The 14,765-nt window shown below is 61.3% G+C and overlaps 2 protein-coding genes across 3 annotated transcripts; one reads left to right on the top strand and one right to left on the bottom strand.

The window, feature by feature from the left end:
• The first annotated feature begins 287 nt into the window (after positions 1-287).
• FGF22 (fibroblast growth factor 22) lies at positions 288-4,270 on the top strand. The gene is given in 5 exon segments (XM_074163819.1): positions 288-525; positions 3,680-3,801; positions 3,803-3,982; positions 4,027-4,040; positions 4,042-4,270. Coding segments are annotated over 5 exon segments (783 nt in total).
• A 2,236-nt stretch (positions 4,271-6,506) lies between these two features.
• On the bottom strand, positions 6,507-14,759 carry RNF126 (ring finger protein 126). Of its 2 annotated transcripts, none has more exons than XM_074163703.1 (9): positions 14,664-14,759; positions 11,538-11,596; positions 10,022-10,085; positions 9,377-9,618; positions 8,956-9,024; positions 8,803-8,872; positions 8,524-8,617; positions 7,983-8,098; positions 6,507-7,757 (listed from the first exon to the last, which is right to left on the bottom strand). In XM_074163703.1, the coding sequence occupies exons 1-9, from the start codon at positions 14,736-14,738 to the stop codon at positions 7,605-7,607; spliced, it is 942 nt and encodes a 313-aa protein (XP_074019804.1). In that variant the 5' UTR covers positions 14,739-14,759; the 3' UTR covers positions 6,507-7,604. The 2 variants fall into 2 exon arrangements, with proteins under 2 accessions (XP_074019804.1, XP_074019805.1); XM_074163704.1 differs by having other exon boundaries at positions 9,446-9,618; positions 14,664-14,753.
• Between the last annotated feature and the right edge of the window lie 6 nt (positions 14,760-14,765).

Here is a 14,765-nt window from a genome sequence, read left to right as displayed (position 1 = left end):
ACCCGCCGCGGGAGCCGGTGGGACCCAGACCGGGCGCTCCCCGCGACCGGGAGCCCCGCGTGCGCAGGTGAGTGACCGGGGACGGGTATCTGGGGCTGCCGTCGGGGCGCCCGATTTATGAATGGGAGGCCCCGCCCCTCTGCCCCGCCCCGCCCATTGGCCGCCGCGGCCCCCGCCCCGCCCCGCCCGCCGGTTCGCCCCGCGCTCGGGCCGCCCGCGCCGTCGGGGCCCGTCGCCGCCGCCGCGGCCATGGCCCGTCGCCCGCCGCCCCGCCGCGCCCCGCCGCCATGAGGCGCGGGGGCCCCGCCGCCCTCGCCGCCTGCCTCGCCGGGGCGCTCGCCGTGCTGGCGGGGCCGGGGCCGGGGGCGGGCGGTGCCGCCTGGGGCGGCCGGCGGCCCCCCCGCAGCTACGGCCACCTGGAAGGCGACGTGCGCTGGCGGCGGCTCTTCTCCGCCACCCGCTTCTTCCTGCGCATCGACGGCAGCGGCGGCGTGGAGGGGACGCGCTGGAGGGAGCGGCCGGGCAGTGAGTGGGGCCGGGACCGGGGAGAACCGGGATCCGGGGCGGCGGGGCCGCGGCAGAGACCGGGCACGGGGCGGGGGGCGAAGGCCGGACGGAGGCGCACCCGGACGGCGGCGGGAGCCCGCTGTGCCCGACCCGGGAGCGCTCGCAGCTCCTCCCGCCCGGAGAACAGCCCCAGTGGGGCGGGAGCTGCGGGTCCCCGCTGTCCCCGCTGTCCCCGTTGCCCCGCGGACGGTGCCCGGGACGCGCAGCTCGTTCGAGCACGAACGGCTGCGGCTGCCCCCGTCCTCGGGAGCGATGGGAGGTGCGTGGACACCGGCGAGCTCTCGCTGGGGACCCGGTGTCACTCTGCCAGCTCTGCCCAGCCCCTGGTGTCACCCGGGGGGTCCCTGGCCCCATCTTGTCCTGCCAGCGCAGACAGGGGGGCTGCTCCCCTGCCCTGCCTTTTGGGTTATCTTCATCCGGCACTGACTGGGGGAGATCCAGTCGTTCCCCATAAACACACTGGGGAGGATAAAGGCTGAGGAGGAGGAGGGAGGGAGGAAGGTTCGGGGCGATGCAGGTCTCAGAATGGAGCATCTGTGTGGCTGGCACAGGGGAGCGCGGCAGCCCCGTCCAGGGGACGGCAGAGCACCTGCTGCCCGCAGAGGGGACCACAGGGACCTCTGTCGCGCAGGGACACGGATGGGTGCAGCTGGCAGCCCCTGCCACAGCACACAGAGGGGGGCACTCACTGCAGCCCCCCCCAGGGGGCTGGGCAGCGTGTCCCCGGGGGTCGGAGAGGGCGAACGCTGCAGGATGTCGGCGCTGCCCAGGCCGTGCCGCGATCTGGGGCTCGGGCAGGAGCCGTCAGGATGAGGCCTTTCCCAGGGGCTGGGGCTGCTCCACCCGCAGCCCTCGGGAGCGGCCGCGTGTGGCGGTGGGAGAGGTGGCTGCGGGGGCCGGCACCGGGGTCCCCGTGCCAGCGGAGGGGCTGCTCCTGACACCAGGGTCCTGCTCCTACCTCGGCCCCTCCAGGTGACAGCAACAGGGGTCCCGAGGGGACGTGGTGCCGACGGTACGGCTGCAGCAGGGGCCAGGGCTACAAGCCCAGCTCCAGAACCCGGGATATCAGCCCATTTTGGGTGCTGGGTCCCAGCCCCCTGTGACAGGGAGGGTGACACCAGGCTGGCAGGGCGGTGGCTGGATGCTGGGGGAGAGGGGATGCCCAAGCATCCCCAGGGGGGCCTGGCAGGGTGTTGGGGCTTGAGGGGGGGAGGAGCACCCCCCAGCCCTTGTCCTGGTGGCAGCGGGGTCTGCCCTGTCACCCGTCCGGCCGCAGGACGAGTGACCAGCCCAGCCCAGGGAACCCTCTCGCGGTGACCGAGGCTGTCGGGAGTCCTGACCGGGCGCGCTGCCAGCACGAAGCGCCCCAACACGTTCCCTTGGCCGTGTGGCAATGGCGCCAGGCAGGTGGAGCGGCTCCGGGCTGTCACACGGGGCTCGCGCTGGTTATCGGTGCCGCAGAGAGAATCTCCTCATCCCCCGCGGCAGCTGCCGGACCAGCCCCACCGGTGGCAGGGGCTGTCCCAGGGCTTCCCCCGCCTCAAGACCCACATCTGCCCCACTGGGGCTGGGGGGGTGAGACTGAGAGCACTGGGAGCTGCCTCCGGGCTGCTGCCCCCACGCCTGAAGGGACCTGTCCCCCCACATGAGCCAGCTGCTGGCCGGGCACCGGCAAACAGAGCACGGCAGAGCCGGCCGGGGTGCCAGGAACAGCATCGGGGGGTTATTTTTAGCAGAGCAGAAGTCCTTTGTTATAAATAGCAGCAGCTCCAGACAGTGATCAAGTGGGATGGATTCGCAGGCATTTGCTCAGCCCTTCCCCACGGCTGCTGCTTGTCAACACCTTGGCTGGGCCGGGCCCTGCGGGTCCCAGTGGGTGCCAGGACAGGTGCTGGGGGCAGCACTGGGGCCGCTGGGCTGAAAATCCCCTCTTACCCATTGCCCCAAAGGAGCCGAACACTCCAGAGCCCTCACGCTGCCCCGGTGCCACCTACGCCCCCTCTGCTCCTGGCGAGGGCACGAGTGCCCCCAGGGAGGTGATGCCCAGGCGATGCTGGGGGGTCGGTGCCAGTAAAAGCCCCTGCCCCGGGGCTGCAGCCCCCTGTGCTGTATCTGCTGCCAGCCAAAGCCTCCGCGCATCCTCCCACCCCAGCTGGGTGGGCAGCCCCTGCTGCAGCTCCCCCCGACCGCTGCCCTGCCTGCCTCTCTGCCCACTGCAGATTCCTTCTCCTCCCCCCTGCAGCAGCGTGGCCCCGAGGGCGGCAGGGCTGGCAGCGACGCTCCGGGCTGGCCGGGTGCGAGGTGGTGCAGGAATCCCGAGGCCCTGACGATGCTCTGGGTGTTTCCCCGTCAAAGCCGCTGGTCCGACCGCATGCCTTTCCCATTAGCGGCTGTGACGGAGCTCGGCGGCCGGGCACACGCAACGCCAGCCCAGCCGGGCCCTGCCGCGGCTTCACAGCCCGGGTCCAGCCACCTCCTGGGCTCGTCCCCACGTCCTGCAGCGCTGACGCATCCTTCCTGCCTGCGGTGCCCAGCACAGGGCTGTGGCCATCCGTGCTTGTGCCAGCGGGGCACGGCACCGGCAGCCCATCCCAGCCCCATTCCTGCCCCCGCAGCCCTCTGCCCGGGTGCCTCCATCCACCATAACACGGCTGCTGCTGTCGCTGCCACCCCCACGCACACTTTGCCGCTCGAGGGACACGCCAGCCCGGGTGTCAGGCACCACGAGAGGCTTTGGTCCCCAGGGCACCCCAGGCACGTTTGGGACGGATGCGCGGGCAGAGCCGGCAACGAGGGGAGGATAAACATGAGGTTGGCACCGGGCAGAAGCTGACAGCTTGTCCCGGGCAAGCGGAGGTTGTGCTTGGCATCGCTCCCGCACGGCCCTGGCTCCCGGGCCCTGGGGAGGAGAGGAGTAAAGATCAAATCCTCCCCAGATCAGAGGTTCCCGCTCCTTGCTCCTGCGTCCCTCTGGCTGCTCCGGCGCCGGGCGAGGGTCAGTGGCCCCGTCCCTCCAGGGAGGCACATTGTGGCCACAGACCCGGTGTCGGGGCAGGGTCCCTCGGGGAGGTCGCCCCTCCCTGGCTCATGGCCACGCTCCCCTGTCCCGCAGGCATCGTCGAGATCCGGTCAGTGCGTGTCGGCGTGGTGGCCATCCGGGCGGTGCACACCGGCTTCTACCTGGCCATGAACAAGCAGGGGAGGCTCTACGGGTCGGTAGGTCGGACGCTGCCTCCCGGGAGGGACCGGACCGGGGTCAGAGGCGCAGGGCAGCGCTGGAACGGGGGGTCCCAAACCTGCTGGGACCGGTGCCCAGGAGTGGGCTCCTAGTTTCCCATGCCCTGACCTGCTCCCCAGCGGGGGACTGCACCCACAAAGCCCCTCTGCCCCCCCCGGGGACTGGGGAGGAGCCGGGGTCCTGCCCTGCCCAGCTCTTGGGCTTCAACCCTGCTGGAGGAGGGCGACGATGGGCCCCAGGCGCCCCTCACCCCCTTCCCTCTCCTGCCAGAAGGAGTTCAGCCCCAACTGCAAGTTCACGGAGCGCATCGAGGAGAATGGCTACAACACCTACGCGTCGCTGCGCTGGCGGCACCGGGGCCGCCCCATGTTCCTCTCGCTCAATAGCAAGGGCCGGCCGCAGCGAGGGGGCAAGACGCGCCGGCAGCACCTCTCCACCCACTTCCTCCCCATGCTCGTCAGCTGAGCCCCACGGGCGGCTCCGGACCCTGCTGTAGGAAAAAAAAAATGGAAAAAAGGGTTATTTTATTTATGTACATATATTTTTCTTTTTTTTTTTGCTATTTATTGTTTTATTTTTAAACGCACGGCGGAGGATGGATGTGGAAGGCAGATGCCCCAGATGCAGGGATCCGGCTCTCCCCACCACCGTGTGCTGGGGCTGCCGACATCGTGCCCCAGCCACCACAGCCCGGATCAGGCAGTCACACAGCGCTGATGGTGTCTCCACAGGGGCTGGGACGTGATGGCGGGGTGTGTTTGTCTTGTGTCCAAGCACTTGTGGCAAATAAAGCTGTGTTCGTGGTACGGAACAGGGAGCAAGACTTGGAGCATCCATGGTGGGCTTGGCACGGGCTGGGTGAGGTTGGGTCCCTGGGGTCCCCGCTGCTGCCCTCACAGAGCCCACACCATGTCCGGCTCCTCCTCAACCCCCACGTGCAGAGATGGACCCAACCCAGACTCTCACCTCCATGAAAACACACGATGGCCGATCAGTGGCACCAAGGAGGGAGCAGGAAGAAGCGGCTGATGGTGGGGCAGAGAAGAGCTGCTCCAGGGGGACCACCCCCTGGGAGGAACCAGGCCCTGAGCAAGGGGATGCGGCCCTGGAGACCCAAAGGGACAAGGTGGAGGGGACGAGGGGTTGAGAGGGTCCCTGGTCCCACTGCGTCAGGCTCTGTGGGACCCGGCGCCAGGCAGCACCGCAGGAGCTGACTCTGACCCTGGGGCTGCCTCCAGCTGGGGGTGGGGCTGGGACCCTGCTCCCCACCCCTGAGCAGGTCCCCAACTCAGGGCATCATGAGGAGAAAGGGCCAGACCCGCTCTGGGGACCTCTCCCCAGGATCACCTGGGCCACAGATGCCCCTTCAAGTGGTTGGTGCCCGATCCACCCCCCTGGACTAAGACCTGGAGCGGGACATCCAGCTCCGACCCCCCCCCCAGGCTGGTCCTGCCCACCCAGCCCAGCCCTGCTCCGTCCGCCCCAGCCGAGATGGGGCCAGGAAGGCAGCCGGGGGTGAGGACCAGCCCCCGGCCTGGGGGACACAGCCAGAAATGGCACCCACGGCTCAGCCAGGGCATGTTCTGGCCCCGCTCTTGGCACCCGCCACAGCGTTGCAGCCGGGTCACTTTGTCACGTCAGAGCCCAGCGATGGCCCCAGTGAAAACCACCAAACTCGTTCCATTTCTTACCCAACCAGCTCCGAATGAGGCCGCGAGGGAACAGCCACTGTCTTAACCGTGTGGTGATCGTGGCAGGCACCGGCCAGGAGCCCCTGGCCAGCAGCAGCCACATACCCACCCCAGGCTCTGCTTCGCCCACTTGACACCCCCCCCGGACCCCACTCACATCTGAGAAATCACCCCCTGAGCTCGGGGGGAGCTGGGAACCCCACAATACAGCCAGCAGCTGGAGCGTGGTGGGATAAGGAAGGTTTTTCCTGGTCTCCTAGGCTGCATTTCAGTGACCGAACAGCAAAGCCTTCCCCCACCGGACACCCAGGCTCAGCCGGGGACCTTCCAGCCGCCACCCACCTCCCAAGCCCAGGATCCCGGTGGCAGAAGGTTCTGGTTCAGCCTCCATTGGAGGACGAGCCCTTAACCCTGACAGACCAGTCCCGGGATAAGCCCTGGTATCACAGGCACCCGCCTGCCAGATGAAAGGTGCCGCTGGGCTGCCCTGGCGAAGCCGGGGAGGAAGAACATTCCAGGCGAGTTGCTCAGTGCTGGTCCCGGCCACTGCCATCCTCGCTGGGGACGTTTGCTCCAACAAACCTTCTCTTCTTGCATTCCAAAACAGCTCGAGAAACGTCAAAGCAGCCCCTGCTTCCCCCTCCTATGGCAGGAATGTCCCTTCCCAGAGAGCTCTCAGGAGGAAGCACCAGGCTCTGGGGTGAGTCTGTGAGAGACACCAAAGCTCTGCCGGCACCAGGACCCCGAGTGCCAGGGAGGGAGGGAGCCCAGACCTTCCCAAAGCCCTGGGGACATCGCCCACCCCAGTGCAGGCCCTGCCCCGTGCTCCTGCCCTGGGGGGCTCTTATGGGACCAGAACAGGACCAAAGGCCTTGGCAAGAGCCCCCAAGGAACCTGGGTTTCATCCCCCTGGTCCCTCCCAGCAGGACAGTCACTGCCCGCTCCGGTCACATTCCTCTCATTCTCTATCTCGGTGACAGAAACTGAGTCACAAACACACCTGGATATTTGTCTCTCTCTCCTTTTTTAATCAGCCGTATTTTAAGTAGCTTTGAAATACACTCTTCTCCAAAATGTTTTTCCTGTATATTATTCGATCACAATGATTTTGCCTGGTCCCTGCTCTGGTGCCCAGTCCCGGTGGCGAGGGGGTGGAAGAGTCCCCTGAGGCCGGGAGAAGGGCAGGACGGCACCAGGGAGGGGGTGTAAAAAATACAAGAGCCCAGGCAAGGATGGTGGCAGTCGCCATCCTGCAGCAGCCGCTCCAGGACCCGCAGGCAACACACCGACAGCACTGGCTGTGCCAGAGGCCAGTGGCCAGGAGGGCTCAAACGAGCCCAGCCCAGCCAGGGGAGGGGGAACAGGGGGGCTCAGCACAGCAGCCCCCGGGAGCTTACCCTGTAGTTTTCCTCAAATCATGCATAACGTCTCGTTGAGCTGAAACGTCCATTTATTTAACAGCAGTAATAATTTAAAATTATAAAAACCCTTTCAGTGTCGAGTATCAGAAGGGTGAGGTTACAAAGAAAAATAAAGGGGCTGGAGCTGGGGCGGGGGGGGGGGACGGGTAACGGGGTCTGTTTCCAGAGTTCATGTTTTCAGTGACAGCTACGGGCCCTCCCCAGCCGGGGTGCCGGGAGGGAGGCAGTATCTTACATGCTCATTTTATAGACTTCAGTCTCTGAAGCAGAAGAGACAGAATCCAAGGGGAGGAGGAAGAGGAGGAAAAGAAATCAAGAAAAGGAATCTCAAGTTCAAAACCATACGAACACCCTTTCCATGGGGAATGGCAACTGCTCGCTCAGCGCTGCGGGTTCCCGTCCGCAGGCGCAGCCGCCGCTCACTGCAACGGGCCAAATCCACGCGGCAAAGGGATGATTTTATTAATAGACAGAACTCTTTCCCCCCCGTCACAGAACTGGAGGCTTCTCATCTCTGAAGGACCCAGAGTCTCCGCATCTTCAGAACTCAAAAGGGAATTCTGGGGGCGCTGGTCCCCCCCCCCCCCCCGTTACCCTCCCCTCACTCTGCTCGGGAAGCCCCGGTCGCTGCTGGGGAGGGAGGAGGGACAAGGGACAGGGCCCGGGGACAGAGGGTTAGATTAAGATTCATGAGTTGTTTGATAAGTTCTCGTTACTTGGTGAGCTGGAGGAAGAGGAGGAGGAGGATGATGATGAGAAGTTCATCCCCGTGAGTCCGGGGGGGTTTGTGGCAGTGTTTTGTCCACTTAAGCTTTTCCGGCACACGGGACACGTGTCGTGCTTTGGGGAGCAGACAAAAACAGAACAAGAAATAGGGGAAACAGGGTTAGAAACATGATACAGGAACAGCACTTGAGGAAAAGGCTCGGGTGACACTCCTTCCTCTGATCAAAGGCCGTTTGTGCTCAGGCCTCATCACGGAGGTAGGAAAATATTTAGAGAGGAACAGAAGCACCAGGAAACCCCCCTGAGCCCGGGTCACCCACCCGTGGGGGCGGCACCAACCTGCTCCAGCCACGGGACGATACAGCTGTTGTGGAAGAGGTGATTGCAGGGCAACTGCCGGACGCTCTCACCCACGGTGTAGTCTTCTTTACACACGGGACACTCCAGCCCAGAGTCTGTACCGCGGAAGGAAAGCAAAGCAGAGCTAAGCTGCAGAGGAGAGAGACACTCCACGCACCTGACTCAGGGTCCCACCACCTTTTCTCCTCATCCCTGCAGAGGAGAGCATGTTCCAGCTCCCGCACCCTCATTCCCCCTCTCGTCCCCTGGGTTGGCTGCTCTGTTCCCTTCCCTTCTGCTCCCTCACCTCCATCCACCCTGAGCTCCTCAGAACAGTTTGCCTCCCCACAGCAAATCCATCCCATCTGCACTGCTCCTTTTTGTGTGTGAGCACAACAGAGCAATACCCCACCCTTCTCCCTCTCTGAAATGTTTTAGGCCTCGAAGGTACTAGGCAGGCAAAATTTAAGTCCCAAGAAAGCGTTAAACAGAACTTTGAGAGTGCTCTTTGTGAGGGATTCCCTGGAGGAGACACACATACCTACGTGTTCCTGGGTGATCTGTACGGTGGGGAGGGCCTGGATCTTCTCCTTGTCTGCTGGCGGTGGTCCAGTGTTTTCAAACTGATTTAGTAACTGAAAAAAGGCCCCAGAGGGCAGAGAGCAGATGTGAGCTCAGCAGCGCACAGAACCTGGCCACTTAAGAGCCCCACGTCGCCAGCACTGGGGACCTGCTCTCCCGTTTCTCCCCGAATGATCACAGCACATGCTGACAGCACCGCACGAGGGGACGGGAGATGCCATTCTAACACCAATTTTACCTGTGTGATAATTGCATCCAAGCCGTTGGCCCCCCACGCGTAGTCCATCGGGTTTGAATGCAAGACTCCCCTTTAAGAATAGGGACAATAATTAACTGTGGCTGGAGCACAGACAAGAATCTGGCAGCAAGAGCAGCACATCCCCCAACTCACCAGGGACCTAGTCCTAGGTTTGGTATCGTAGTAGGTGCAATAATTCCATTGACCAGCTGCTGGATAATTCTGAAAGACAAGAAAACCAGCATTGTGTAAGAATTAGTGTCTGCCAGCTTCCAGCCCAGAAACCTGACGTGAAGGAGCCGGTAAATACAGTAAATACTGTCCCATCATCAGGGGGAAAAGGAAAAAAATCCTGCAGCAATTGCATCTTATGAACTGATTATTCCTTGATAAAGAGAAGTTTCAGTATTTTAAGGGGATAATTTCTGCCTGCAATGGCCAGGCGGCTCAGGAGCACGGCTCTCAGAGATCGCTCCTCAACCCCCTGAGGAAAACCAGCCCGTACTGTTTCAGCTAAATCTCATCAGTGACAAATAACAGGGTTTCCTCCCCAAGATCCAGTGGTCACTCTCACCCTTCCAGTGTGGGAACCCCCTCGTGCCGGCCGGCGGCACGGCGTGTGGCCAGTCGGGCTCGGGGCTGCCTCGCGCCGTATCGATGCCGAGACTGATGCTCTCGCTCCCTCCGGTTCTCAGAGTCCCTGTTGTCTTCTGACGGTGCGGTGGACCCAAAGGGAAACTCAAAGCTGTCATCAAAAATCCCGAAGGCAAATTGGCCATAGCCCTGCGGCAAGGTGAATAAGTGCTGATCCACATTCTGGGAGGGAGAGAATTTGGGGAACGGATTGTTAGGAGAGAAACAGCCCTTGGCTTTCACACCTGGTGTTTCCCCAGCCTTCACTCAAGAGCCTCGCTGGATGCAGGTGGATCAGGGACTCCCAGAGGCAGCTCAGTGAGGAACAGACACAGACTGAGACTACACACCAGGGTAAGAAATGGCTACAACTCCCCATTTCTCTTCAGCTGCGGCTACAACCGACTATTAAAAACACGCAGTAAAAACACGACATGCAGAGATTTCAGGAGCAGCACGTGGATGATGTTAACAACTCCTTTCTTAAATTTTGTCATAATCTGGGAAACCTTTAAATGTATTAATGCAAAAATACTTCAATTCGATGGCAAAGCAGAAAGCGTTGGAAGAGCTGGAGAGGCCTTACCTCAAAAGGATGCCTGTTCTGGTCACTGGTTGATGTGGAGGAGCTGGTCTCATTGTCAGCGTTCCTGTGAAGAAGAGGAGCACTGCTAAGCCTCAGAAGGTGGCTGTGAGAAGATTTTCCTGGCAGAGGGGCATGAGGGCCATGAGTTTGACAGGAAAAGCAGAACCACAGCTCAGTAACAGCACACAGAGTGCGAATGATTCGTTTCTATGCTGAGCCAGAGCTCGAAGGGACCCCAGAGGTCCCCTCACCCCCAGGGCAGGGCCAGCTCCATACAGAAACCAGTCCCCCCTCAGCTGCCCATTTTCTCACTGTCCCTATCAATTGTCATTTTTTCCCTCCTACAACCCCTATTTCCCGCATCTTCATCCATCTCTCCCCACCCTTTTAGATTCTGACTTCAGGAAGCCACAAAGAAACAACCGAACCACGATGTCAGGCAAGGATTCCCTGCACAATCCACCTCCAACAAAGCAGCTAATCCTCCAGAGCGCCAGGAAGAGACGACTTAGGGTACAAGCCCTGATCGCTGTGACCCAAACCTGCTTAACTCTAATCTTGAATCAAAGGAACTTCTCTATTGCAGGGGCATGTGACCGAACGGGACAGATTATTAGGAAAACTCTTAATGCTGTTGGGCCTCTGCTTTCGGGGAACTGCAGGGACATTCACTGCATCCAGGCCCAGGCTTTGACACCCACGGTAACAGGACCCCAAGGTGCGGTGATTACGCGGCTCTCCCAAGGTCACAGCAAGTCACCAACAGAGTTGGGATTAGACAGGATTGATTTCAACCTCTCAGGTTGGCGTAGTCAGACCAAACGTCACCTCCTCGGCTCACAAACCTCGCTCTGTAACCACCCCCTCCCTGCGCAGCGCAAGGTCCCCGCACCCAACATCCGCCTGCGCGTGGCCCGTCCCCAGGCCGCTCACAGCCAAGGGCTGGCAAGTGTGGCTGAAGCATTTCCAGCCATTTCTGGTCCTCCTGCCCGCTGTGCCGCTGCCAGAGCGCGGTCCCACCACTGAGTCAGCAGCGCAGCATGTGAGGGCAGATCACCGCCACTCCGGTGCGGAGTCCAAAGTCCCCATCGAAACGTTCCGCCGTTCGCACTCTAAACTGAGTTATTAAACTCTACAGGGAAGCACGGGGACACTCGCCATTCCATGGATTCCTCTCTGAGGGTTATCAAACCCCAATGACTCAAACCAGCTCGGAGCTGCCACACGCCGCAGGGAAAGCCTCTCCAGCACTTTTTTTTTTTGTTTGTTTTAAATCAACCCATTGCTCCCCCGCCCTTTGCCAGCGCCGTAGGATACCCAGCATCCCCATGGACCATTTACCTGTTGATGCAAACCATGCAAATGAAGCACTACATACCCATAGTGAGGAAAGGCGAGCCAAATATTGGGCAGAAGTGAGAAAAACAGTGTATTTAGTATCTAATGTTGACTTTTTCATTAGAAAAAGTAAAAAGCTGAGTTCATTCCAGCAGTAGCCTCTGGGGCAACACATTACCTCGGCTCTTCAGGAAGTTCTTCGATAAAACCAGATTCACACCGTGGGCAAATATAGTCCTGGGGGAGAAGAAACACCGAATGAGAGAAGAAAGTGGTACATAAAGGCTGCAAAGAGTCCCTCTGGTGTGATGGGGTGTAAGAGTCTGGCAGCCCATCACCCCAAACACAGACCACGACAACGGAGCCAAAAAGCCCCCAAACCACTGTTTTTTGCCTCCACTAGTCCTGGGAGGCAAATTGTTGGGCTTGAGCCTGTTTGGAACTTGGCTTCAGCAAAGATTCAGATAACACTACTTAATCCCCAGCAGAGACAACGCATTAGATAACATCTGATGTCGTTCTGGGTGAAGTGAAAGCAAAACCAGCGGCCTTCCCAGAAGAGCAGCACTCAAACACCAGCTTTTAAACAGCTGCGTGTTCTGGGGGCCTTTCCCTGTCCCCTCCAGGGGCCAAACTGGCCTAAAGAAACAAGGTGGGGGGGGGAATGGCAGCAGGGGCTCAGCACAGCATGGCTAAGGATGGGCTGAATGGAAGCGGTCATGGAGGCAGCCGAGGCTTCACACCATGCAGAGGTCAGGGAGACACAGAAGGGTCATTCTGCAACACACAATAACGGAGTTTTACACCCCCACACCCAACGCTCATCACAGAGAGCGACAGCCACCCTTGTAGCCTCTAACACCGGAAAGAGAACATCGGGGGGTAAACAGCCCGTGTGTGCAGGAGAGGGATTCCTCAGGAGTTTGTGACAGTCACTTTCCCTCACAATTCCTGCTGTGGGTGAAGGGTTTGTGCTCCACAACCGCACTGCCATGGGGAGCAGCAGCCCAGAATGCTTCAGACCCTGAAAGGAAATTGCTTCACTTTGGGAGCTGAAGGAGAAGCAGGGCCACGCTGTATCACCCAGCCAGGAGAGGAAGTGACAGACCCCGCACCCAACCGTGGCGGAACAGCCACCGTGGGCAAACACAACCGCTCAGTGCCTCGTGCCATGCTCAGCACAGGAAAGACTTCAGAGCTTCTAAAAATAATGCTACTTCTCTTTACTACAGCTATGTTTGAGTTGGCACAGGCCCTTAACCAAAGTCAATGGATTCCCCAAAGGAGGGGGGGGATGCCGGCAGCGTGGGGCTGCTCTGATAAGACATCTGGGATGGCTCCTGCGGCCACCGCAGGAACAAGCGATAAGGCCCCGGCACAAGGTGGCCACGCCAGCGATTCCCCCAGCACCACCCGGCCCCGGGAGATAAGGGAGCGGGGAACACCGGGGCCCAGGGACGGGCTCGGGGACACTGCTGCTCCCCCTCCTGCGCAGGGCTCCAGATCTGCGATTGTGAAATAACTGGGTCTGCCCAATTTACACAACGTTTGATGTCGAGAACATTTCTACACCATCCGAATTCTTCTTGGAGCTGGTGACCGGCACACAGGAACTCTGTGTCAGGCACAGACAGTCAAAGCACTTGCCTCCAAAATAGCCCCTTTCTGGTTTCCTTCCCACCAGTACGGCACTGGGATAAATTATGACAGCAGCCACCCTCGAGCAGGGAGCAACTTACTCCTCCCAGCTCTCCTATTTAAGGGAAGCTTTTCTGTGTGTGTGTGCACTTTCAGACCCCTCTGAACACAGGGATCAGCAAATTCCTCTGCAGCTGGAGCAGCACAAATGTCAAAGTTTGCTGTTTCTGGGGCCGTTTGACCGCTCCTCCCGCAGCGCAGGCCGCGGTGCCTCCAGCAGCTCGCTCTGCAAACAGTAAGTGAAACCAAATGAACTTGGACCCCCAGAACAAGTTCATTAACTAGCAATTAACTAGACCTGAACCAACAAAAGCAGCTGTCTGCTCACTACCATCATCCCATGCGTTCACTGCCAGACGTGCTCTGCCCAACACGGGGCAGGGGTGTTAAACAAAAATAAACAACCGGTATCTCTAGGTTACAGCTTCAGCTCCCGAGCCATCTCCCCCGCCTGGCTCCATGTTCAGCAGGAGCATTATCCAGGGGTTTGTCCCCACTCTCAAACACACGCTGTGAGATTTTCCAGCCGGGGCTGCCCTCACCAAACCAGTAAGACCAACAGAGAGGGCAAAAGGACAAACCAGGTGTCACAAAACCAAAGCGAGGGCCAGGTCTAACAACCACAGCAGAGAGACACCAACGCTCACAACCGGGGGGCTTCTAAAATTCAATAAACGTTAACAAAAAAACAACGCCTTCATCTGGCGAGACCCTGGGAGAAGTTTCAGGCCAGAGACTGGCAGGACGCTCTGAACCCAAGCTAACATCTCGCAGCGTCTGGCAGGTTACCAGCAGAAGACCTCGCCGGGGCCCACCACGATGCTTCAGCCAGTTCTTTTCCAACGCTCCGTTTCTCCCCACCCCGGGAACACACCACCCATACATGCAGGCTTCTCCCGGCAACCAAAGCCCCTCTGCCCGGGCGCTGCCCCCGCCTGCGCGGCACCGGAGGAGGAGTGGGGGGACCGGGTCACTCCTGCCCCCCCGGTGCCACCGCCCACGACGCTTCTCTCTGCTCCTTCACACCCCCCTGACAGAGACAAACCCCCCACCCCCCCGCGGGGTCCAGCTCGGCCCAGACAGAGGAGCGGGGGGACGGTGCCCGAGCCCGGGGGGTGTCACACACACCGGGAGGGCCGGGGGAAGCCCAGGCCCGCCGCCCCCCAACCCGCGCCAGGGCAGGGCTGCTCGGGGGCTCCCTCCCACCCCCGCACCGAGCGGAGGCGGGCGGGCGGCCCCCTCCCCACCGAGCTCTGGCCCCACCGGCTGCTTCCCTTCGGCTGGGGCCCCCCCACGTTCCCCCCACAGCCTCCAGGGCCGCCATTTCCTCACCCCGCTCCCCCCCCGGTCTCTCCTAACGCCCTCTCCGCACCCCAACGGACACACACTCCCCCCAGGCCCTCACCCTCGCCCCTCGCAACGCCCCCCCCACACCCCAAGCCCCCCCACCCCCGGCCCTCCCCCCCCGGAAGGCCCATCCACCCCAGGCCCCACAGGCCCCCACAGGCCTCACCCCACGTGCCCGACCCGCCGGGGCCGCCCACCCGCAACCCCATCCCCTCACCCCCCTCCCCGGACCGCGGCCGGGCTCCCCACCCCCGCTCACGGGCAGGCGCGGGGCGATCTCAGCAGAGCAGCAGTGACAGAAGAACCGTCCCGGCTGCGGTGAAGCCTCCGCCATCTTAAACCCCCCCCCCCCCCCAACCCC

The sequence above is a fragment of the Numenius arquata genome, chromosome 25 (genome assembly GCF_964106895.1).
Source record: "Numenius arquata chromosome 25, bNumArq3.hap1.1, whole genome shotgun sequence".
Taxonomy (NCBI): Eukaryota; Metazoa; Chordata; class Aves; order Charadriiformes; family Scolopacidae; genus Numenius; species Numenius arquata.
Note: the sequence above shows the minus strand (reverse complement) of the source record. Positions and strands in the feature narration are given on the sequence as shown.